This window comes from Aquarana catesbeiana, linkage group LG06, assembly GCF_042186555.1.
Source record: "Aquarana catesbeiana isolate 2022-GZ linkage group LG06, ASM4218655v1, whole genome shotgun sequence".
NCBI lineage: Eukaryota > Metazoa > Chordata > Amphibia > Anura > Ranidae > Aquarana > Aquarana catesbeiana.
The window spans coordinates 56,254,334-56,280,926 of NC_133329.1; the positions used below are offsets into that span (position 1 = coordinate 56,254,334).

At 45.6% G+C, this 26,593-nt stretch overlaps 1 protein-coding gene across 3 annotated transcripts; it reads left to right on the forward strand.

Annotated features, from left to right (window-relative positions):
- The first annotated feature begins 4,120 nt into the window (after window positions 1-4,120).
- On the forward strand, window positions 4,121-20,295 carry LOC141147579 (zymogen granule membrane protein 16-like). Of its 3 annotated transcripts, none has more exons than XM_073634803.1 (4): window positions 4,121-4,453; window positions 7,941-8,063; window positions 13,681-13,795; window positions 19,837-20,295. In XM_073634803.1, the coding sequence occupies exons 2-4, from the start codon at window positions 7,991-7,993 to the stop codon at window positions 20,138-20,140; spliced, it is 492 nt and encodes a 163-aa protein (XP_073490904.1). In that variant the 5' UTR covers window positions 4,121-4,453; window positions 7,941-7,990; the 3' UTR covers window positions 20,141-20,295. The 3 variants fall into 3 exon arrangements, with proteins under 3 accessions (XP_073490904.1, XP_073490905.1, XP_073490906.1); XM_073634804.1 differs by having other exon boundaries at window positions 4,432-4,453; window positions 7,944-8,063; XM_073634805.1 differs by lacking the exon at window positions 4,121-4,453 and having other exon boundaries at window positions 7,831-8,063.
- The last annotated feature ends 6,298 nt before the right edge of the window (window positions 20,296-26,593 follow it).

A 26,593-nucleotide genomic window follows, 5' to 3' on the forward strand; every position in this document is an offset into this window, starting at 1 on the left:
CAACTACCAGAATGCTGAGAGGACAGAACGGAGAGGATTTAAAAGGGCTGGTCGCGGCCTGCATCGCTCTCTTGGGATGCCGATTGACTCTGCCAGCAGGAGGTCTGTCTGACAGTGAGCTGCTGTGATTCACGGCCTACACAGTGGAGAGCCGTCCAGCTATACCCAGGGGGATCTCTGTGGACAGCATCGCTTCTCCCTTACAGTGAACCGGAGGTTGTTGACGCCTGCACTTCAGATCCGAGTAGGCCGTAGCGCGGCGCAGCGGATGCCATTTCCCAGAACCAGGATACAGAGATAGTTCCTGATAGAGTCTTCTTCATCAACTACATCGTTGCCAGCTGTATCTGAGTCCAGTGTGGTGAGCGGGCATAGTCCATTTAGTTGCTATAAGACATTCCTTACAGACATCATTTACTCAGCTCTGCTTGATGGTACTTGTAGTGCCACTGAAAAGTCAGTTCTTATACCATAACAAACACTGTAAGCAGACATCTATGCCTTGTTCACATTATTGCTTCTTTTACTGGATACAACACCACTAGGATCATACAAGAAGAGATTTAAGTAACATAAGGAAACCCCAAAGTTGAACCAAATTTTGCTATACCCTAAAATCAAGGATTACCTTAATAGTAATCACATTACAATAAAGCTAGCTGAAGACATCTGGATTTCAAGGAATAACCCTTCCACCCTTTTATTATCCTTTCTTCATCTGCTCTAGCCCATTTGGACTCTATTTAAGGGAGCCAGCCAATTTGAATATGATAGTTTGCATATTGTTCTTTTCATGCTGTGAAATTCTTAATGGCCTGTGGGTTGGAGAAGACAGAAGGGAGTGACCCTGACATAGGAAATACAGTGTCAGTTTTCTACCCCTCTTCTGACCTGTTCACATAGGTTTTTGTGATTGGGTTACTATCTAATTGAATCTGAATCATACTGCATACCTCCCAACTTTTTGAGATGGGAATGAGGGACACCTATCAGCAAAAGTATGCAGGCATAGGACACACCCCTTACCACGCCCCCTTAAAAGAGAATTGTACAAAAAAAAACAAGATTGGTTAAACCCACAAGTGCTTTTTTTTACCACTACTATTCCTTTATATTGGCTTTTGGAATTTACAAATGCAGCAATTTAGAAATCAGATGAAAGGTTTAGCACTGGAAAACACTTTTTGATAGATAAAAAGTGCATTATATATATATATATATATATATATCAGACCAAAATGAGGGACAAATGAGGAGGAATGAGGGACAGAGGGACAAATCAGGGACAGTCCCTCTAAATCAGGGACAGTTGGGAGGTATGCATACTGTGTTGATCTGTGTTCACTTACAGCCTGAAGAGGGCTTTAAACCATTATATTGCCTTTTTCATCAATAAAGCCATAGTGTTCATATAAGTGTGCCTTTTTCATATTGCAGTGTTGAAATATACTTATTTCTGTGTTCTCACTAATACAGGAACAAACTTGAACTGTTTTGTTAATATTGTGTGAGTCTCTCGTTATTAGTACAGTTGGTAAGATGACTGAACCCAGAGTGTCAGAGGTGATGGAGGATTTACAGAGTCGAGGTAATCAGTGGGGTACAGGGTCTAATAGCAGCCCTCACGGGGGTACCGCTACATACAGGCAAGGGGCAGGGCCAGCCTTGTATGTCACTTCATGACACTGCCCCCTTCTGACGTCACGTGGTTCTGATAAGCCCCCACCCGCAGACCCCGACAACCACAGCCCAGGACTTTGTCCCCATTAACACAGGGACAAGGTGCTTTGAGGGGGGGCGCATAGCCCCCCTGCCCCAAAGCACCCACCTGCCCATATTGAGGGCATGTGGCATGTATGATTCAGAAGGGGGGGCGCTCGCTCGTCTCCCCCTTCCTGACCAGCCAGGCTGCATGCTTGGATAAGGGTCTGGTATGGATTTTGGGGGGGACCCCACGCTATTTTTTAAAAAAATGTTGGCGTGGCATTCCCCTTAAAATCCATACCAGACCCGAAGGACCTGGTATGGACTGGGGGGGGACTCAACGCCGTTTTTTTTTTTAATTTTTCTATTGCCGGGCAATTGCCAGCATTCTTTACCTTTACATTTATCTGTCAGTGGGGAAGCCCACTGACAGATGATGGTTGTTAAGGACGCGGGTGGCCGGCTTTCCGGCCCGCTGCTTAACAACCTGCTATTTCTTCACACAGAATTCAAATCGGTCCATCGTTCATCGACCGATCCGAATTCTAAACGTTCTGAAAAGTTCTAAGTCACTAGAAAATTAATAAATGAAGGGAATTTTAACCTAAACTAAACCAAGCTAAGCGGATTCCGAAACCAAACTAAACAAATTTCATAACGAAACAAAATTAGTAACGTAACGAATCTATGCGTGAGTGGCTGAGACGGTAGTTGGAAACTTTCTTCTTGTGGTTTAGGTCTTAATTTACTGTATGGCCTCATTCAATTACCAGCCAGTCCGAAGGCCTCATCAGGAACAGCTAAAGAAAAAGGGTGAAACCATATAATCATAAACATTGTTTAAATATAGTAAAAATTTCCCCAAAAAAGCTGATAATGCAATAAACAAAAATAAATAACTACACTAAATAATCTATACATTTTTCATGATAACATATTATAAAATGTAACATACCTGATTGTCACAAGGTGATGTTCTTGGCCTGGGCCTCTCTAAAAGGTCATCAAATGCAGGAACAGACATGTGTGTGAAGGATGAAAAATGTATCTGGATAATTGCGAAGTTGTGCATACATATTTGCAAAATACCCCGCATAGAAACGCTGGGATTTTATAGGATGCATCCAGAACCGATGACAGCTGCTTCTCTCCTCCTCCAGCTGTCTCCATCTCCTCAGCCTCCATAACACAAGCAGCAGGATGGCCTCATCGCTTTCCAAAATGATGGGATCCATTATGCCCTCAGATGTAATCAGATGCTCTCTCTCTCTAACCAAAATGGCGCCCAAAAAAGAAGATTATAATATTTCTTTATGCATTGTGGGAAATTAGGATTGGACTATAGAACAGGAGAGTGGTTTCTAACCATCAACCTAATCCATAACCCTCCGCCTAACCCTCAAACTAATCCATAACCCTGAACCCAACCTCTAACCAACTCCCTAACCCATAACCCTCAATGCAACCCTTAACCCTCAAACTAATTCTCAACCATACCCCTAACTAGGGGTGTACCTAGGGGGGTCGCAACTGCGACCCGGCCCCATGCTCAGGGGGGCCCGGGCAGCCCCTGTACACCTGGATAGGAGGGGCTCCATATAGGGGAACTGATCTCCTTCCTCCTTCAGCTGCTGAATGGTCACTTCTCCTCCTTTCCCTCCTGCAGGCATTCAGCAGCTTCAGAAAGGAGAGGAGTGGTTCCTCTATATGCCACCACCTCTTCTGCCCCGCCTATCCAGCTTTTTAATGCTCCCCCGGGCCCCTGTCCTCTCTCCTGGTCCTCCTGTGGTCTCCTCTGGCCCCCCTTATCCCACTGTCAGGATGCTGTCAGGATGGAGAGCGAAGGAAGGGGCCGGTAAATGTGTCATCTACCGGCCCCTTCCTTGTCTGAATGAATAGTCTGTGTTTACTGTGTTTCAGTTTGTGAATGAATGGGAAGTTCTGTGCAGAGGTATTCCTGTCCATTCATTCTGTACAGCTGAGGCTGCAGAGAAGGTGATTGAGGACTGCTCCTTTCTCTGTCTCAAAGGTGAAACATCAGAGGTCTCTTTAGACCCCTGATATCTCACGAAAGCCCCCAAACTTTCCTAAAAAAATATGAAAAATAATATTGTAAAAAGCAAAGAATAATAAAATAAAATGGTAAAAAAAATAAAATGATAAAATAAAAAACTACTGACACAAGTGGCGGAACTACCAGGGTCACAAAGGTCGCATTTGCAACCAGGCCCTGGCGTTCCACCACTGGGGTCAGAGGGAAGGGCCCCAGCCAGGGGTCAGGAGGGCCTTGCACCCGGGGGCTCTGAAGGTTCTAGTTACCCCAGTGCCCCTAACCCTCAACCTAATCCATAACCCTCGACCCAACCCCTAACCATCATCCTAATCCATAACCATACCCCAAACCCTCAACTGAATACATTACGGAAAGGGTTATTAGGAGGGTGAAGGGCAGAATATGTTTAATAAGACAACAAAAAGCATAAATTAAAGCTACATATTACCTAATATGTTAACTTTATCTACACCTTCCAGCTCCCCTTCACACATGACATGACTGACCAAGAACAGGCGAGTGGGGTATGGAAGGAGTTAATGTGGCGTCATTGAAGTTAAATATTATCTGACACTAGAGAGTTCTTGTGAATTTAGAAAAAATGTCGCAATCAATGTGTCTATATACACACTGAGCTATACTGTATATATACCGGTAGAAGGGAAGATAGATTCATCCAGTGACCAGGAACGAAAGGTGAGTTATGGCTACATAGTCTGTGGCAGACTCTTGTACAGGGTTTTTATGATTTATAGAGTGATATACACTATATTACAAAAGTATTGGGACACCTGCCTTTACATGCATATGAACTTTAATGGCATCCCAGTCTTAGTCCGTAGGGTTCAATATTGGGTTGGTCCACTCTTTGCAGCTATAACAGCTTCTACTCTTCTAAGAAGGCCGTCCACAAGGTTTAGGAGTGTGTCTATGGGAATGTTTGCATAATAAAGGTGCATTTATTATTTTTTTCCCAAAAAGTGAACTTATCCTTTAATTCTGTCATATGATGACCAGAAGTTCAGTGAAGCAGCACTGAGAGAGCAGGAGCCAACAACATTGATAGTTTGAAACTGCCAGTGCTGGTGGTAAGAATTGTATTGTAAGTTTACTTAAGAATGTTAACCGCTTCAGCCCCGGAAGATTTTACCCCCTTCCTGACCAGAGCACTTTTTGCGATTCGGCACTGCGTCGCTTTAACTGACAGTTGCGCGGTCGTGCAACGTTGCACCCAAACAAAATTGACATCCTTTTTTCCCCCACAAATGGAGCTTTCTTTTGGTGTTATTTGATCGCCTCTGCGGTTTTTATTTTTTGCGCTATTAACAATAAAAGCGCGACAATTTTGAAAAAAAAACGCAATATTTTTTACTTTTTGCTATAGTAAATATCCCCAAAAAATATATATAAAAAACTATTTTTTCCTCAGTTTAGGCCAATATGTATTCTTCTACATATTTTTGTTAAAAAAAAAATCGCAATGCGCATATATTGATTGGTTTGCACAAAATTTATAGCGGCTAGGGGATAGATTTATGGCATTTTTATTATTAATTTTTTTTTTTATTATGGCGGCGATCTGCGATTTTTATTGGGACTGCGACATTATGGCGGACACATTGGACACTTTTGACACTATTTTGGGACCATTGTCATTTATGCAGCGATCAGTGCTATAAAAATGCATTGATTACTGTGTAAATGACACTGGCAGTGAAGGGGTTAACCACTAGGGGGGCAATGAAGGGGTTAAGTGTGTCCTAGGGAGTGATTCTAACTGTGGGGGGAGGGGCTTCAACACACATAACAGTGATCACCGCACCGATGACAGGGAGTAGTGATCTCTGTCATGTCACTGGGCAGAACGGGGAAATGCTCTCTTTACAAAAGCATCTCCCAATTCTACCTCTCCGTGACACGAACGCGGGCACCCGGCGGGCATCAAGTCCGTGGGACCCACGGTCATGGAGACCGCAGCGGGCACTGCTGCTTAAATGGCACGTACCTGTACGCCCTTTTGCCCACCAGTGCCATTCTGCCGATGTATATCAGCGTACGCTGGTCAGGAAGCGGTTAAAGCGGAGTTCCACCCAAAAATGGTAATTACGCTTATCCGGTCCCCCCTTTCCTCCGGTGTCACATTTGGCACCTTTCAGGGGGGAGAAGATACCTGTCTAATACAGGTATTTGCTCCCACTTCCAGCGACAGAACCTGCGGTGATCTACGCCATGTCCGGCCCCCCCTCCGCCATCTTCTGGGAAACACACAGGTCCCAGAAGACAGCAGGGACCAGGGAGGACTTGCAGCGTGAGTCGCGCATGCGCAGTAGGGAACCAGGCTGTGAAGCCGCAAAGCTTCACTTCCTGATTCCCTTACTGAAGATGCCGGCGCCTCCACCCAGGAGCCGAGGGACAGGTACCGTATATACTCGAGTATAAGCCGAGTTTTTCAGCACATTTTTTTGTGCTGAAAGTGCCCCCCTCGGCTTATACTGGAGTCAAGCACTTTTCTGCAGCATAAAATTTCATTTTCCGAACCGATTTTGGGGCCCCGTATTTCGGGGCCACTTTGTGCAAACTCAGTGGAACGAGAACCACAACATATCTAAAGCTGGGGTTCCTAGCACCAAGTTGTCCTGAGATATGGGGCCCCAAATCGGTTCGGGAAATGTCATTCTCTGCTGCAGAAAAGTGCTTGACATTTTCTGAACTGATTTTCGGGGTACCGTATCTCAGGGCCACTTGGTGCTAGGAACCCCAGCTTTGGATATATTGTGGTGTTGGTTCCTCTGGGTTTGCACCCCAAATTTGGGGTGCCTAGCGCTAAGTGGCCTCGAGATACGGGGCCCCAAAATCAGTCAACTGTGTCCATCTGCAGCAATCTCATTTCGGGACCCTTTGGGTCCAGAGACTCCAAATTTTGGCTGCAGCTAGGGGGCATCTAGGAACCCTTAACTACCGAGTTTGAAGCTCGGGGGACCTATGGCTGCAAATGGGCACAGTGAGGCTGCAAATGGGCTCAGTGAGGCTGCAAATGGGCATCGTTGACCCTCTTTTCCACTTACAGTAGCTGCGCATTTCTCACCCTAGGCTTATACTCGAGTCAATAGGTTATCCCAGTTTTTTGTGGTAAAATTAGGTGCCTCGGCTTATTCGGGTTGACTTATACTCCAGTATATACGGTAAGTGTCCTTATTTTAAAAGTCAGCAGCTGCAGTATTTGTAGATGCTGACTTTAATTTTTTTTTTTTTTTTCGGCGGAACTCCGCTTTAAGGTTTAAAATACTGAGGCTTTAATACAACTTTAAAGCAGCATTCTTTGCTAATGCACGACTTGTGCAAACCTATTCTCAATGTAGAATTAACAAAAGTGCGGATGGACAGACCCAACAGGGGAAAAAAGGGGGAGAGAGAATGAGAAAAATATTAAGCTTTAAATAGAATTAAAGGATAAGTTCACTTTAAAAATAAATAAATAAATGCACATTTTTGCAGGTAAAAAAATGTGCATTTATTATTTTTTTTATATTAGGAGCCTGTAAAGTATTGCACCAGCCATCAGCAGACCGCTGGTGCCATGCAGATCTCCTGCAGATCTGTCGGTGTGTCTGAGTGCCTGTACATCCCCAGGTACACTGACAGGAAGAATCAATGAACTACTAAGAGCTGTGTGAATGAATGACGCGGCTGTGTGGGTGGAGCCCCGCAGGGCCGCGCTGATTTCAAAAAGTGACAGCTAGTAAGGGGAACTTCTCCCTCTACTGCTGTCACAAGGACAGGGGGAGGGGGATGGAGCAGCGGCTGCAGCATTGGGGACATGTTACTCTAAAAACAGGTGGAACATGTAACATGTTCCCAAAGGTGAACTTATCCTTTAAAGGGAATATTTACAAAAACTGGAGCACTCAGAATCTGGTGCAGCTGTGCACGGCAGTCAATCAGCTTCTAACTTTAGATTGTTCAGTTAAGCTTTGACAATAAAACCTGGATGCCGATTGGTTTTTATGCAGAGCTGCCCCAGAGTATGCACTCTCCGGGTTTTAGCAAATCAACCCCAAAATGCATTTAGTTTTGTGTCTATTTGAATTACAGTAACTCACAATTTCTAATGATATTTTGCATTCCCATTTTTTTTTGCATGAGTTTATTTATTTTTTTTATTTTTTTTACTGTTGCCGCACAGAAGGTTTTGGAAGAATTTACTGTTTCGGCTGAGAGGCGCGGCTCTAGGAGATGACTGCTAAGACCAGGATGCTGACTCTCCTGTGTGCGTGCTTTCTGCTGGGCTCCACAGCGGCATCTATTGGTGAGCATGAGTTATTACAACTTACTACGCATCCCCTGTTATAGTGACCAGTCCATTATAATAATGAATACGGGAGGGCAGAAGCAGCTAATCGGCACAATCAATTATAAAAACTACTGTCAGTTATTTGCATTGTAAAAAAGTAAAAAGTAAAAACCTGACTGAGGCTCAGCCCCTCTTAAAATAATAATAATGCTCTCAAGATCCATAGGTGGAGGGACTTAAAAGACAATTAGGCAGAATATCCATACATATGTAATTGTATTATATAAAAAAAAACACAAACAATACCAAAAACCACAAGATAAAATAATAATTGGCCAATTATAAACTACCCCCCCAGCTGCACAAGGAAGCACCCCTAAAAAAAAAACAGGGTATATCCTCAATGTTGTGTATGAGACACAGACTGGAGTGTCCAATAGGTGATGTGGAAAGCTTGCATAAACAAAAAAATGTGTATATTTCCTCTTAAAGGTCAGCATATGACGACATATTGCATCCACACATATGTTGTATGACCTATCAGTGGATCCTATTGCATAATTTGTAGACAATATGTGCAATCCTAGATATAATAAAAAAATCTCCAGGCCCCTGCTGTATGAATCCTTCTATCTCCAAGGTATCTCTATAGGAGAAGAAGGGGAAAGGAGTGCTGTGAATTTCCTGCTTGGGAAATCAGTGGATCAAAAATGTATGTCAGAAAACTCTACACTGGGCTTAGATGTTCCCAATGCACATGATGCACCTCCACATACAAGGGTGTATCATGAAATGAGTGAGCCCGTGTGCAAGATCAAAAGCAGCCCTTAGGCAATGATAAGAGAAAAAAAAAAAAAAAAGCGCCACGCTTAGAGCACCAACGGCGCACAGTGGCCGTGATTTAAATTGTGCTAGATATTGGGCGTGGCTTAAAGGGGTGTGGTTAGAGTCTGAGATGACTTACATAGTACAGAATGTTGTAATGTTAAAGCGGGATTCTGGCCAGCGAAAAAAAAAATTTAAAGTCAGCAGCTACAAACACTGTAACTGCTGACTTTAAATAAGTAGACTTACCTGTCCTGGGTGCCCGCGATGTCGGCTGCCCGAGGCCGACCCGTCCCTCGGCTCTCAGGACCCGGCACCGCCATCCTAACTAAGGGAAACAGGCAGTGGAGCCTTGCGGCTTCACTGCCAGTTTCCTACTGCGCACGCTCTAGCGGCGCTCTGTGAATGGCCCCGTGGTTTTCTGGGAACACACACAGTTTCCAGAAGGCAACGGAGCCGCTCACCGAGGAACAGGACACGCCGCGGAATACGAAGAGGCAGATTAGGAAGACTGCCTAGCAATAAGGGTTCAGGTAAGTTTAAATGTTTTTTTTTTTCAGGGTGGCCCTCCACTTTAACTATGGAATGTACAATGCAGAGTGTACGGTGGTGGGTAGAATGTGCAGGATGGTGTCAGTAGGGCAGTGGATAGTGTCAGTTGTTTTTTTGTTTTTATTGTTTTATTTTCTATAATTTTTTTTACCATTCTAACACTACACTAAAACTATACTCACACTACACTGACACTACATGAATGCTACACTAAAACTACACTGACACTACACTAACACTACACTCACACTACACTTACACTACACTAAAACTACACTGACACTATACTCACACTACAATAACATAACACGAATGCTACACTGACATTACACTGACACTACACTCACACTACACTAACACTACACTGACACTACACTAACACTACACTGACACTACACTGACACTACAATCACACTACACTAACACTACACTGACACTACACTCACACTACACTGACACTACACTAAAACTACACTGACACTATACTCACACTACAATAACATAACACGAATGCTACACTGACACTACACTGACACTACAATCACACTACACTAACACTACACTGACACTACACTCACACTACACTGACACTACACTGACATTACACTCACACTACACTGACACTACACTAACACTACACGAATGCTACACTGACACTACACTGACACTACACTCACACTACACTAACACTACACTGACACTATACTTACACTATACTCACACTACACTAACACTTCACGAATGCTATTCTGACACTACACTAACACTACACTCACACTACACTGACACTATACTCACACTACACTAACACTACACGAATGCTACACTGACAGTATACTCACACTATTACACTGACACTACACTCACACTACACTCACACTATACTCACACTACACTAAGACCCCTTTCACACTTGTGCGAACTCAAAGTCGCACGATTTTACGGCCGCAATTTTGCTGTGATTTGGGAGCAGTACTACTTTGTACGACTTTGCCACAACTTTGGCAAACACTACACTAACACTACACTCACACTACACTCACACTACACTAACACTACACTGACACTACACTAATACTACGCTCACACTACACTCACACTACACTAACTCTACACTACCTCTACACTCATCATGACTTTGTCCAATCAGGGCTCTGACAGTGCTCTGTGCCTAATCGAGCAAAGCCTTGCACCTGACCAGCGGTGCATTGCCTTTGCCAATCAGGGCCCTAGAAAGCACTGAGCAGCACACAGTGCATTGTGGGGCGCTCGGCAGGCAAACATCCCGCCGAGTGCAAGTTCAGGTTCTCAGCAAACACCCAAATGGGCACTGTTTGGGGCCAAACAGCTCACCCATCACTGTCAGTGAACACCACTACTACTTAGCACAGCATTATTTTGTGAACACTGTAGGGTTGGTAGTCGCATTTATAAAGTCAATCTCTCAGGTGAAGTTCCCCAGTACATAGTCCCCTCAGTACCCCCAGTGCCTACCAGTGTAGAAGAAGCCAGCCCTTGCAAGTTGCTCTTGGCTCACCCCAGTGTATTGGTACCAGTTGTACATGGTTCCCAGTCTCTGCCTCTTCTCCTGTAGCTTGGGGTACTCTACCCACCAGCTGTCATCCTCGTCCCCAGGCAGTCTCTGCAGCTAGCTCAGGATCTGTGTACCCATTGAGTTTGTAGCCCTCATGAGGGAAATGTTTCCCACATGTCTGGTCTGCCTAGTACAATAGCACAGATGGGGAAGTACGTGTGATGCTTGGATCCTGAATGGTTCCCGGGCCCCCAGCTCTGTAGTAGGATGCCCCTGCAGTAGAAGCATAGCATCTGGGCCGCAGATATAAGGAGCCAGCCAGTGCCAGTTGCTGAGGGGAGTCCAGCCATCCTGCAAGCTCACCAGTTACCTGACCCCACTCCACATGTCTTTTTATAATGAAGTTCTGGGGTTGTCCAGGCTGGTGGGTTCCCCAGTAGCCCAACATCTCTCTATTCAGATCACAGTATGATCAGAGATGCCTCCCTTCCCTTGGGCTCCATGGCAGAAAATTTACAAACATTTCACAACAGGCCAGGTCTGAAGACTTTCAGGCTGGGTTCCCACCGATGCGAATTGGATGTGGATTTCCCTGCATCCAATTCGCATAGCAGATGATTGTGACCGGCTCTCTATGGAGCCGGTTCACACACCTCCCCAGTGGCTCTGGTGCGAATGGCAAAGGAGCCCTGTGCATCTTTTGGTCCATTTCAGGTCCGAATTCAGCCAAAAATTCTGTCTGAAATCGGACCTGAAATGGTGAATGGCGACACACCGGACTCCTGCGATCTCCAGTGTGAACCCAGCCTTAAAGATCCGGCAATGACCTGGCAACAGTGTTAACTTTAAAGTCAAATTTCTATTTAGTTTTAGTCATAGTCTTTTGATGAAAATGCCATTTTAGTTTTAGTCGTACTTTAGTCGATGGATGGCTTGCACCCGAGGGTACTTAGGGAACTTGGTCAAGTAATTGCCAGACCATTGTTCCTAATTTTTACAGACAGTCTACTGACTGGAATGGTACCAGCTGATTGGAGAAAAGCCAATGTAGCACCAATATTTAAAAAGGGCCCAAAAAACATCTCTGGGAATTACAGACCAGTTAGCCTAACATCAATAGTATGTAAACTCTTGGAGGGGATGATAAGGGACTATATACAAGATTTTAGTAATGAGAACGGTATGATTAGCAGTAATCAGCATGGATTCATGAAGAATCATTCTTGCCAAACCAATCTATTAATCTTCTATGAGGAGGTGAGTTGCCAGCTAGATAAAAGAAGGCCCGTAGATGTGGTGTATCTGGATTTTGCAAAAGCATTTGACACAGTTCCCCATAAACGTTTACTGTACAAAATAAGGTCTGTTGGCATGGACCATAGGGTGAGTACATGGATTGAAAACTGGCTACAAGGGCGTGTTCAGAGGGTGGTGATAAATGGGGAGTACTCGGAATGGTCAGGAGTGGGTAGTGGGGTTCCCCAGGGTTCTGTTCTGGGACCAATCCTATTTATTTTGTTCATAAACGACCTGGAGGATGGGATAAACAGTTCAATCTCTGTATTTGCAGACGGTACTAAGCTAAGCAGGGCAATAACTTCGCCACAGGATGTGGAAACCTTGCAAGAAGATCTGAACAAATTAATGGGGTGGGCGACTACATGGCAAATGAGGTTCAATGTAGAAAAATGTAAAATAATGCATTTGGGTGGCAAAAATATGAATTCAATCTATACACTGGGGGGAGAACCTCTGGGGGAATCCAGGATGGAAAAGGACCTGGGGGTCCTAGTAGATGATAGGCTCAGCAATGGCATGCAATGCCAAGCTGCTGCTAACAAAGCAAACAGAATATTGGCATTAAAAAGGGGATCAACTCCAGAGATAAAACGATAATTCTCCCACTCTACAAGACTCTGGTCCGGCCGCACCTGGAGTATGCTGTCCAGTTCTGGGCACCAGTCCTCAGGAAGGATGTACTGGAAATGGAGCGAGTACAAAGAAGGGCAACAAAGCTAATAAAGGGTCTGGAGGATCTTAGTTATGAGGAAAGGTTGTGAGCACTGAACTTATTCTCTCTGGAGAAGAGACGCTTGAGAGGGGATATGATTTCAATATACAAATATTCATAAAGAAAAAAAATATTGCTTTTTGATAAACAGAAGTGCAACTTTGAAATATAAAAAAACAACAAAAAAGAACGAAAAAAAAACTGTAAACTCTATTGGCTGTAATGCCATTTCACATATTACTTGAGTATAAAAAAGCCTTTTTCTTACTTTTTTATTTTTTTTTTATTTTTAGGAGCTTAGTAGATGCCCCCTTCTTATTCTTATGTGTTAAATTTTAACAGTATTAATTTTGACGTCGCATTTCGATTTAGTTTTAGTCATAGTCTTTTGACTAAGATGCCATTTTAGTTTTAGTCGTATTTTAGTCATCTGAATTTTTTTAGTTATAGTCGTATTTTAGTCATCTAAAATGGTGTTAATTTAGTCAATGAAAATATTTTTATCGACGAAATTAACACTGCCTGGCAATGTTAACAAAATTCCAACATTGCCAGGTAATTTCCAGCAAATTCCCAGGTATGGCCATCACCCATCCCCAAGTCTCACCATAGCTGGTCTAGCTGAATGCATGCAGAATTGCAGATACATTATACACATTCATGTGTAGGTGACCCCTGCCTGACTGCTCTCCTATATCTCACTGTTGTAGAGAGTGGAGTCTCATATGGAGACAATGGAGACAACGCTTTTTCCTTCTCCGATGAGCAACAACATGGGCCAATTACAGCCATTCGCATCAGGGAGGGTCCCAGTTGTCTGAATGGGTAAGATTTGTCTGACTATAGCTTTTCTACTACACTTTATATACATACAACTTTTTCAGCACATTTCAGTAGAACGTATAATGTCAGTCTGCTGCAGGGAGAAGAAAGCATTTCCTCAGTCTCCTCTCCCCCCCTCTCCCCCAGTGATCAAGCTGCAACAGTGTAACTTTGTAGCAGCATGTCCAGGCCCGGATTTACTCCCTTTGCCACCCGAAGGCCTGGTCCTTCAATGCCCCCCCCCACACACACACACACACCACCATTCTCGTCCTTTATCGATGACTGCTACAATAGATCAATTAAAAACATATCTCCACACATGAGAACACTGAAAATAACTGGCTTTAGTTGTACAGACTGAAAATACTCTGTAATGCAGAAAATGCCTTTTAAAGATTATAGCAGTAAGAAACTCCCTACAATTTTCACCTGCTGCGCTCGCCCCAGACGTCCTCTTCGCCACTCAGCCTGGCCATTGATTGGCTAGAGTGGATGGATTGAAAGCAGCGCAGGCATTGGCTCGCGCTGCTGTCAATCACATCCAATGATGTGGCGCACCGGGGGGCGGGGCCGAGTGATACAGTGAGCCGCCGGCTGTATCACGGGAGCGCGCCCACAAGAACTAACCCATATGCGAGAGTGCTTGCATGAAGAGGGTTAGTTCTTGCGGGAAGGAGCCGAGACAGGTGCTGAGGGACCCCAGAAGACGAGGTTCGGGGCCACTCTGTGCAAAACAAGCTGCACAGTGGAGGTAAGTATAACATGTTTGTTATTTTAAAAAAAGAAAAAAAATTGCCTTTACAACCCCTTTAATGAGACTGTTTCACAAATCACTTTATTGCACTTTATTTACCCACTGACATACATGACTGACCTGACTACTGACATACATGACTGACCTGACTACTGACATACATGACTGACCTGACTACTGAGATACATGACTGACCTACCTGACATACATGACTGACCTGACTACTGACATATATGACTGACCTGACTACTGAGATACATGACTGACCTGACTACTGACATACATGACTGACCTGACTACTGAGATACATGACTGACCTACCTACTGGCATACATGACTGACCTGACTACTGACATACATGACTGACCTGACTACTGACATACATGACTGACCTGACTACTGACATACATGACTGACCTGACTACTGACATACATGACTGACCTGACTACTGACATACATGACTGACCTTACTACTGACATACATGACTGACCTACCTGACATACATGACTGACCTGACTACTGACATACATGACTGACCTGACTACTGATATACATGACTGACCTGACTACTGACATACATGACTGACCTGACTACTGACATACATGACTGACCTGACTACTGATATACATGACTGACCTGACTACTGACATACATGACTGACCTGACTACTGACATACATGACTGACCTGACTACTGACATACATGACTGACCTGACTACTGATATACATGACTGACCTGACTACTGACATACATGACTGACCTGACTACTGACATACATGACTGACCTGACTACTGGCATACATGACTGACCTACCTGACATACATGACTGACCTACCTGACATACATGGCTGACCTACCTGACTGACCTGACTACTGACATACATGACTGACCTGACTACTGACATACATGACTGACCTGACTACTGACATACATGGCTGACCTGACTACTGACATACATGACTGACCTACCTACTGATATACATGACTGACCTATCTGACATACATGACTGACCTGACTACTGACATACATGACTGACCTGACTCCTCACATAAAAGACTGACCTACCTACTGTCATACATGACTGACCTACCTGACATACATGACTGACCTACCTACTGACATACATGACTGACCTGACCACTGATATACATGACTGACCTACCTGATATACATGACTGACCTACCTGACATACATGGCTGACCTACCTGACTGACCTGACTACTGAAATACATGACTGACCTGACTACTGACATACATGACTGACCTACCTACTGGCATACATGACTGACCTACCTGACATACATGACTGACCTACCTGACATACATGGCTGACCTACCTGACTGACCTGACTACTGACATACATGACTGACCTGTCTACTGACATACATGGCTGACCTGACTACTGACATACATGACTGACCTGACTACTGGCATGCATGACTGACCTACCTGGCATACATGACTGACCTACCTGACATACATGGCTGACCTACCTGACTGACCTGACTACTGACAAACATGACTGACCTGACTACTGACATACATGACTGACCTGACTACTGACATACATGACTGACCTGACTACTGACATACATGACTGACCTACCTGACATACATGGCTGACCTACCTGACTGACCTGACTACTGACATACATGATTGACCTGACTACTGACATACATGACTGACCTGACTACTGACATACATGACTGACCTGACTCCTCACATAAAAGACTGACCTACCTACTGTCATACATGACTGACCTACCTGACATACATGACTGACCTACCTACTGACATACATGACTGACCTGACCACTGATATACATGACTGACCTACCTGACATACATGACTGACCTACCTGACATACATGGCTGACCTACCTGACTGACCTGACTACTGAAATACATGGCTGACCTGACTACTGACATACATGACTGACCTACCTACTGGCATACATGACTGACCTACCTGACATACATGACTGACCTACCTGACATACATGGCTGACCTACCTGACTGACCTGACTACTGACATACAGGACTGACCTGACTACTGACATACATGACTGACCTGACTACTGACATACATGACTGACTTACCTACTGGCATACATGACTGACCTACCTGACATACATGACTGACCTACCTGACATACATGGCTGACCTACCTGACTGACCTGACCACTGACATACATGACTGACCTGACTACTGACATACATGGCTGACCTGACTACTGACATACATGACTGACCTGACTACTGGCATGCATGACTGACCTACCTGGCATACATGACTGACCTACCTGACATACATGGCTGACCTACCTGACTGACCTGACTACTGACAAACATGACTGACCTGACTACTGACATACATGACTGACCTACCTACTGATATACATGACTGACCTACCTGACATACATGACTGGCCTGACTACTGACAAACATGACTGACCTGACTACTGACAAACATGACTGACCTGACTACTGGCATGCATGACTGACCTACCTGGCATACATGACTGACCTACCTGACATACATGGCTGACCTACCTGACTGACCTGACTACTGACAAACATGACTGACCTGACTACTGACATACATGACTGACCTACCTGACATACATGACTGGCCTGACTACTGACATACATGACTGACCTTACTACTCACATAAAAGACTGACCTACCTACTGACATACATGACTGACCTACCTGACATACATGACTGACCTGACTACTGACATACATGGCTGACCTGACTACTGACATACATGACTGACCTACCTACTGACATACATGACTGACCTGACTACTGACATACATGACTGACCTGACTCCTCGCATAAAAGACTGACCTACCTACTGTCATACATGACTGACCTACCTGACATACATGACTGACCTACCTACTGACATACATGACTGACCTGACCACTGATATACATGACTGACCTACCTGACATACATGACTGACCTACCTGACATACATGGCTGACCTACCTGACTGACCTGACTACTGAAATACATGACTGACCTGACTACTGACATACATGACTGACCTACCTACTGGCATACATGACTGACCTACCTGACATACATGACTGACCTACCTGACATACATGGCTGACCTACCTGACTGACCTGACTACTGACATACATGACTGACCTGACTACTGACATACATGGCTGACCTGACTACTGACATACATGACTGACCTGACTACTGGCATGCATGACTGACCTACCTGACATACATGGCTGACCTACCTGACTGACCTGACTACTGACAAACATGACTGACCTGACTACTGACATACATGGCTGACCTGACTACTGACATACATGACTGACCTACCTGACATACATGGCTGACCTACCTGACTGACCTGACTACTGACATACATGACTGACCTGACTACTGACATACATGACTGACCTGACTACTGACATACATGACTGACCTGACTCCTCACATAAAAGACTGACCTACCTACTGTCATACATGACTGACCTACCTGACATACATGACTGACCTACCTACTGACATACATGACTGACCTGACCACTGATATACATGACTGACCTACCTGACATACATGACTGACCTACCTGACATACATGGCTGACCTACCTGACTGACCTGACTACTGAAATACATGACTGACCTGACTACTGACATACATGACTGACCTACCTACTGGCATACATGACTGACCTACCTGACATACATGACTGACCTACCTGACATACATGGCTGACCTACCTGACTGACCTGACTACTGACATACAGGACTGACCTGACTACTGACATACATGACTGACTTACCTACTGGCATACATGACTGACCTACCTGACATACATGACTGACCTACCTGACATACATGGCTGACCTACCTGACTGACCTGACTACTGACATACATGACTGACCTGACTACTGACATACATGGCTGACCTGACTACTGACATACATGACTGACCTGACTACTGGCATGCATGACTGACCTACCTGGCATACATGACTGACCTACCTGACATACATGGATGACCTACCTGACTGACCTGACTACTGACAAACATGACTGACCTGACTACTGACATACATGACTGACCTACCTGACATACATGACTGGCCTGACTACTGACATACATGACTGACCTTACTACTCACATAAAAGACTGACCTACCTACTGACATACATGACTGACCTACCTGACATACATGACTGACCTACCTGACATACATGACTGACCTACCTGACATACAGATTGTTGCTGCTCAGTCTTACCTGTCCTGTAGTGTGTGAGTACACTCATTCCGGGCTCCGTCCACGTCCACGTCCACGTCCACCACTCAGACAGCCCTGCAGACAGGCAGAGCCATGATAGAAGAGCCGCCCGTCCATTTACACAGAACGAGTGGCTCAGTGTGGATCTGCCAGTGCCCAGCGCGGCCGCACAGTGTCATTCCCACCTCCTCCTGGACCCGGCAGCGTAACATAACTGTATGTTAGTGCGGGGGGAGGGGGGCGGTCGCGAAAGCCGAGAAGTCGCAGCAGAAGCGGCGCCGCCCCTGCACCACTGCCGCCCTGAGGCCTGGCCTCGTTGGCCTTGTGGGAAATCCGTCCCTGAGCATGTCACAGGGTCAGAGGCTGTAGCAGGGGCTGATCTGTATGAGACATTTGTGAACTCAGCCCAGAGATGCACATGTGCTAAGAATTAAAGTTGTTGTACACCCTGTATAATCACTTTTACCTACAGGTAAACCTATATTAAGGCTTACCTGTAGGTGCTGGAAATACCTCCTAAACCTTCACGGTATAGGAGATATTTACAATAGAGCCGTTTCTCCGTAGACTATGTCTATGGCACAGGCGCACTTTAGAAATGGTGATCGTGCCGTTTCTAAAGGGGTCATGCCGTGACTGGTGGCTCCCACGCGCATGCCCGGAAGTGACGTCACGCGGCTCCGGCCAGTTACAGAGCCGGAGTTCACAGCCCCAGAAGGAAGAGGGGTGAAGATGGACGCTCGCTGCTAGGGGGGGGCAACAGTGACATCGCAGGCTGCTATTTCAGGTAAGTGACACATAGTTGGCGACTATGCGATGTATAGTAGCCCATTATGCTTTACCTGTGCAGGGAAATAATGAGGAAGTAAAACCCATCAGGGTTTACTTCCTCTTTAAACGATTGTGTCATCTCTGAGCCAACATCCCAGTCCAGGAAGTAGATGCATGAACAAAGATGTTCACTTCTTCATATGTTTTCCTCCAGGATTCACTTCAAATTTGGTACCTACTGGGCGCCTTTTTCGGGAGACCATGGTGGTGTCTTCCATGAGTTCTTGCTGCACAGCAATGAAAATATCATTCAGGTGTCGGGAAAATTCTCCAAATGTGTGAATGAGCTGCTCTTCGTGACAAACTTCGGGAGGATATTCAAAGTCGGGCAACCATCAGGCACAAGCTTCAATGATTTTCCAAAGACTAAGGGCAATGTACTGCTCTACATTAGTGGGCAATACTCCAACGTCCTGAACAGCATTAGCTTTCACTGGGGTGTCCATCCAAACAAATAACACCTCAACGATGGTTCTAATTGACCTCCAGAACTGAGATCTGGAGCCCACCAGAGCCAACCAGAAGACTGGGCTCCCTCAATGCCCACTTGCTACCCATCCAGCTTATTCTACTTTCCTTGGATTTGAGAAAAAAATAAAGATTTTAAATCATATTTTGTGTTCCAATTTGTTAGTGCTCTCTACTGTAGCTATTACTTGAAGGAGATGTTTAATATGTTTGCTTTTTGTCTATAGCGCTTACTCCTGGAAGGGCCGATGAGGATATGTCCAGGGGTCCCAAAGTAGTACAGAGGCCGCCTGCCACAGACACAGCCCCAATCACACCAACAACGCAGGCTCCGTTTAGGGGATGTCTTTTTAGAAATGATTGCTGAATACCTTGAAACAGGAGAGGGTCACAGGATCTCCAAACAATAATAGTGTAGCAAGGCTAGGCCTCCTTCGATCTACTGAGAACCTCCAGGGCCAGGAACAGCTGACATCCTTCTGTATGTAGTGGGTTGTGAGGCATGGTGGGTGTAAGGTGGATAAAGTAATTGGGCGCCAGACACTTCCTGGATGCAAAAGAAAGTTTATTTTTTGGGGGGAAGAGAGGGTTAGGGCCAGGACACTGAGACTTCAATAGGAGGACAGCCATGCAGGGAAAGGCATCCAGCAAGACGCCACATCTGCATGTGTAGGATCGCTGTCTCCTATGGCAACAGTCTTTAACAGTTCCAAACAAAAAGCTTAACAGTTCCTTCACTTCCACTACAATCACTCCTTGTAGTTCTGCAGTCCACTGAGCTCCCAGTCTCTCTCACTAGACTAGATGATTCACTGCCACTGAATCCCTTGAGCTCCTCCAATCTTCATGGCAGTATCTTCCTCAAGCGTCACCCCCGCCTCTCTGCTGGGTCCCTTGCTTGGCACTTCAGATACTTCTCAAGCTTCACCCCACTGGCCTGCTCGGTCCCTGGCTTGACACACAAGGCTGCTCTACAAACGTCACCTCTGCTGGCTGGGTCCCTGGCTTTATACCTGCTGAAGTTTCATGATTCTTTACGGAATACTGCTCCAGTACTTACTTCAGTTACTCACTGTGGTCCCTGGTAATTAGGCAGATAGTCCCAATGGCGTCCCTAGGGGGGGACAGAGGGGGCCCTGACCCCCCCAACATTATGCTGTGCCCCACCATGTGCCCCCCCAACTAAAAAAAATATATTTTTTTTTTTTTTTACAAAAAGGCAATGTCTTTTTGTCTGCATTCGTAGCGCATGCGCCACATCTTACTTGCAGGAAGGACTCCACCAGGACTCTCAGTTACTGAAAAAACAGACTGATTTCTCCCGTCCTTAGGACAGGAGAACCAGCCTGTAAATTCCAAGATATGCCAGACCAGCGCTGTCAATAGCAGGGGCAGGACAGCAAGAGGAGGCTGGGGAACACCACAGTGGCAGGAAAACCAGGGCCCGTTGGCAAGACAATCTTTGCAACCCTGATAGTTCTCCCACTGCTTTGGACCCTTATATTTTCTTGGTATGCTGGTGACATATATCTCTTGCTTTCTGCCACCTTGGGGGGCCCCAATACAGTATGAAGGGAGCTCACTGCAGAACATGTGAAAGAGCCCATTGTGGGATCGTAGTAAAGGCCCCAGGATATATATATATAATATAAAATTGCATTTTATAGTTGCCCCCCTACTTTTGTCCCTGTCCCCCCATGTGCCCCCCCTAAATTTGAAAGCTGGAGATGCCACTGAATAGTCCCTTACTGGTGACAGCTTCCCCTCTACCTCCGACCAGGTTCTCTGGCTGGCAGAACCGTCACTTCTGGTTGGACTGCAAGCCGCAATCCCAACCCTGCACTGCTCTCTTGCTTCTGGATAAGCCCTCAGACAGCCTAGCAGCCAGATGTGCCTGGGATAGGCCCAATCTCCGGCCTAGCAGCCCATTCAATATGACACACGTCCACCCAGACAGCCGTTCAGGTAGCACAGAACATCGATTACCTGACTCCACCTGAATATATAGGCTCTCCCAGCAGGCCAAGGAATTCAAGAAAACCCCTGCCCATTGTCTGAGATACCCCATATACCCATAACCTGACCCTGGGTTGCCCTTCTCATATCAAGCACCACCAAGTACCTGGCCACCTAGTGATAGAAGAGAAAAGTGCAACAAGGCCAAACTTAGGGAGAAATCAATGGATTCCTAACTATCAACCAAGACAACTACTCCGGCAAGTAAATTTGTGAGGAGCAACCCTGCCTAAACTCCAGGGTGCTACAATAGCAATCAATAGGAGGACAACTACTCACTAATCTTCTCTATATCAACATTTCCTGGAGGTAACAAGGAATGGCCAGTATATCTAAGACCAGGGATTTTTTTCTCAGAAAAAAAGGTGCAGGAACTTACCCCCCCCCAGGTCACGCCCCTGCCGGCCCAATAGAACCGCCCACTAACAGGTCACACCCCCCCTAAAACTGCCCCGTTAGGGAACAGGGAACCAAGTATAATTTGGGGGCCTATACAAGTGAGTTGTTAATAAAAAGTAATGCAGTAAAATGTGCAAAAAATTTGAAATGTCCAGCACTTACCAAAGTAAGCTCTGAGACACTTCCAGACTATTTCAGCATTCTTGTCATATAGTTTAGACATGTATCTGAACATACATGAGCTCATCCCTACTGAACAGCTCTAAGCGCCCATTTGCATGAGCCCTGTGAGTTTGTTACTGCAGTAAAAGCAATAATCATAGGTGTGCTCAGCCTATTGCTTTAGGGTGTGCACCCCAAAGCTTAATCACATATGCCTGTGTGTGTATGTGCATGTCAGTAGGGCATTGGATGGTGTTAGTAGGGTAGAGGCTGGTGTCAGTAGGGCATTGGATGGTGTCAGTAGGGCATTGGATGGTGTCAGTAGGGTAGAGGCTGGTGTCAGTAGGGCATTGGATGGTGTCAGTAGGGTAGAGGCTGGTGTCAGTAGGGCATTGGATGGTGTCAGTCAGTAGAGCAGTGGATAGTATCAGTAGGGCAGAGGTCGGTGTCAGTAGAGCTGTGAACAGTTTCAGTAGAGCAGAGATTGGTGTCAGTAGGTCAGTGGATGTTGTCAGTAGTTTTGTATTTTTATTATTTTATTATTTTTTACAATATTATTTTTTTTCCTGGAGATTGGCAAGGCAGATTCGCAGTCTACCCATCACCTACCCATAATTAATGGGTAGATCATAGTCGACGTTTTGTCGATCCCCGGATTAGGGTGCGCCCAGGCACATCTGGCACACCCTGTGCGCAGGCCTGTGGAAGTGCTAGACCCACTACAGCAAGAATAGATCTCTCCATCATCAATAAACAGCCCCCCATACATTGGGCAAAGTAGGGTTGCCACCTCATCCCTTTAAAACCGAACACATATGAATTACACAGGTTCTGAGGCTAATTTAATGCAGATAAGGCACTAAATGAGTTTAATTACCACCTTAATCAGCCACAGAACATGTGTAATTATTGTGTGCTCGGGTTTAAAGGGATGAGGTGGCGAACCTAGAGCAAAGAGACATTCCCAAATATCCAGCAAAGAGACAGCCATGGCCCAGTCCTGCAAAGAGACAGCCACAGCCCAGTCCAGCAAGACACAGCCCAGTCTAGCAAGAGACAGCCCAGTCTAGCAAGAGACAGCCCAGCCAAGTAAAAGGCAGCCCAGTCCAGCAAGAGACAGCCTAGTCCAATCCAGCAAAAGACAATCTCTCAGCAGCCCCATTCAGCAGCATTGGCACCACCAGAATCTAAAATCTTTAGTTTTTACCACAGTCTCCAGCACACAACAGTTAAAAGGAGACTAGTGAGGAGGAGGATAGGCTGCCTACCCACACCAACCATCCACCGATAGTACCACGCGGCCGCCCGAACATCGCCCCGCTCTCATACACAAATGAGCTTCCAGTCGATCCGTATTGAGAGGCGGAGTGGAGTGCAGGTCACTCCGCCTTCCGCTCTCATAGGCTGCAGCCGTTTGATCCACCAGAGGCCGCCGGTGCTCTGGTGAAGGTGCCTCAGTGGCAGGGAAGAGACCCCAGAGGCGGGGGAGTGCTATGGCAGAGGAGACCCCAGCGGTGGGGGAGTGCTCTGGCGGAGGAGACCCCAGTGGCGGGGGAGTGCTCTGGCAGAGGTGCCTCCACATTTGATCTCTCCATGGCCGTCATTGATTTATTACAGGCAGCAGCGCAGCAGGCTTCACAGATTTAGACACAGGAGTGCACTGGCGGAGGTGCCGGTACGGCGTGCCGGGACGTTCCTGCAGAAAAAAAGCACTGTCTAAGACTCTTTAAGAGCAGTCCCAGTCCATATCCTCTGGCACTTAATTCCCTTCTAGCACTTGAATGCCCCAAAAATCCAAAGCAAGATCTTTACTCACATAGTCCTATAAGCTGTCTACCACCCAGCCTCCACAGGTAGATCCTCAGTGAGTGAGACTCAAAGATCCTTCTCCAGACCAGGACTTCAGAACAGTGCCCTCCAGCACAAATCCTTTCACAGTCTTCCCCAGGTCCTCAGCCCAGCTCCTGCTGAGGCCCAGACTGCATCCTTGACTCAGTAAAGCTACCTCCAGGGGCAGCAGCCCCAAGAGAACTGGAACCCTCCCTGAAGAGGAAAGAACACTCTGGCAAGGCCTGCCAAACCTTAATCAACTCCCCAGCCACCTTCTCGACGCCTCCTTCCAGAGATTGGCTGGGGCATGATAAATATTTGTACTGGACATTTGATTCCCCCAGCCCTATATTCTGGAAGCTTCGTCCAGAAGTAGGTGTGAGAAATCAAACACCAAGCCTAGGAAAAACTGATCAGACAAAACAAATAAATCAGTGCGCCACTCACTATATTGAAGCCAAAAACTGATTTTAGCCTAGCAGCCTGAGTAAAGGAGGATGCTACATGTCTACCATGTATTGTTGCCAACTTATCCCTTTAAACCCGAACACATATGAATTACACAGGTTCTGAGGGGAATTTATTGCAGGTAAGGCACCAAGTGAGTATAATTACCACCTTATTCAGCCACAGAACTAATATTTAACTATTATGTCTTTGGTTTTAAAGGGATTAGGTGGCAATTCTACTACCATGACCTGTAGTTATTTAGGAGTTGGTGATGGTCTATTTAGCCCAAATGCATAGCTCCCAACTGTCCCTGATTTGGAGGGACTGTCCCTGATTTGGAACAATGTCCCTCATTCCTCATTTGTCCCTCATTTTGGTCTAATCTATATAGTTGTATCAAAAAATGCACTTTTTATCTTTCAAAAAGCGTTTCCCAGTGCTAAACCTTTCATTCAAATTCTAAATTGCTGCATTTGTAAATTTTAAAAGCCAATATAAAGGAATGGTAGTGCTAAAAAAAAAAGCCCTTGTGAATTTAATTAACCTTTTTTTTGGGTTAATTCTCCTTTAAGGGGGTGTGGCAGGGAGCGTGTCCTATGCCTACATACGTTTGCTAGTAGGTGTCCCTCATTCCCATCTCAAAATGTTGGGAGGTATGCAAATGATCAGTGTGGCTGAGGAGACCAATGTACATAAACAATATTGCACACTTATTACAAGATGCTCCGGGACTACTACAGCACCTTGACTTCTTCAGTAAGGGTTGAAGACTGGGCGTCTTGGTTCAGCAAGGTGGGCCGGACCAGAAACAGGAAGTGATGATGAAAGACACTTGATTAGAGATTATTAGTCTATTTAAACAGCGGTGAGACGTCCAGTCTTCAACCCTTACTGAAGAAGTCACAGTGGTGTAGTAGCCCATTTGACGTAACGCGTATAGGAGGAAGAAGTCGCAGTGGCAACGTCACCCCGCGAGCATCTTGTCGTTTATATGCATCCTGAGCCTGCACTGCTCAAGTGCTGCGTTTGTGAGTAACGTTTTAATGTTTTTATGAGGAAATAAACAGTTTTGATATACAGAGAGCACTAGATTTTGCCTTTTCTGTTCCTATGTGCACCGGAACCCATTGAGGGAATTTGTGCTGGCTGGTATCCATCTAATCAGCTGGAGGCAGCGCAGACTCAATAGGAGCTCCATGACCAGCTGATTCGTTTATATCCCTGAGAGGGAACTGCTTTTTCTGACCTTCTGGTGAAACAGGGGTCAGAACGTGAGGTGAGCGGCTAGGACAGGGGTCTTCAAACTACAGCCCTCCAGTTGTTCAGGAACCACAATTCCTGTCATGCCTAGTCATGTCTGTGAATGTCAGAGTTTTACAATGCCTCATGGGACGTGTAGTTCCGCAACAGCTGGAGGGCCGTAGTTTGAAGATCCCTGGGCTAGGATATTGAGGTGGAGGAGAGCACTTGCATTTTCAACGTTTATGCACTGGTGGTGTGTTGTGCGTTTTTGTGCAGAAAACTCTGAGGATTATTTTTATGCATTTGAACTCTTATTTTTATTCAATTTTTTTTTTGAGTGTGTG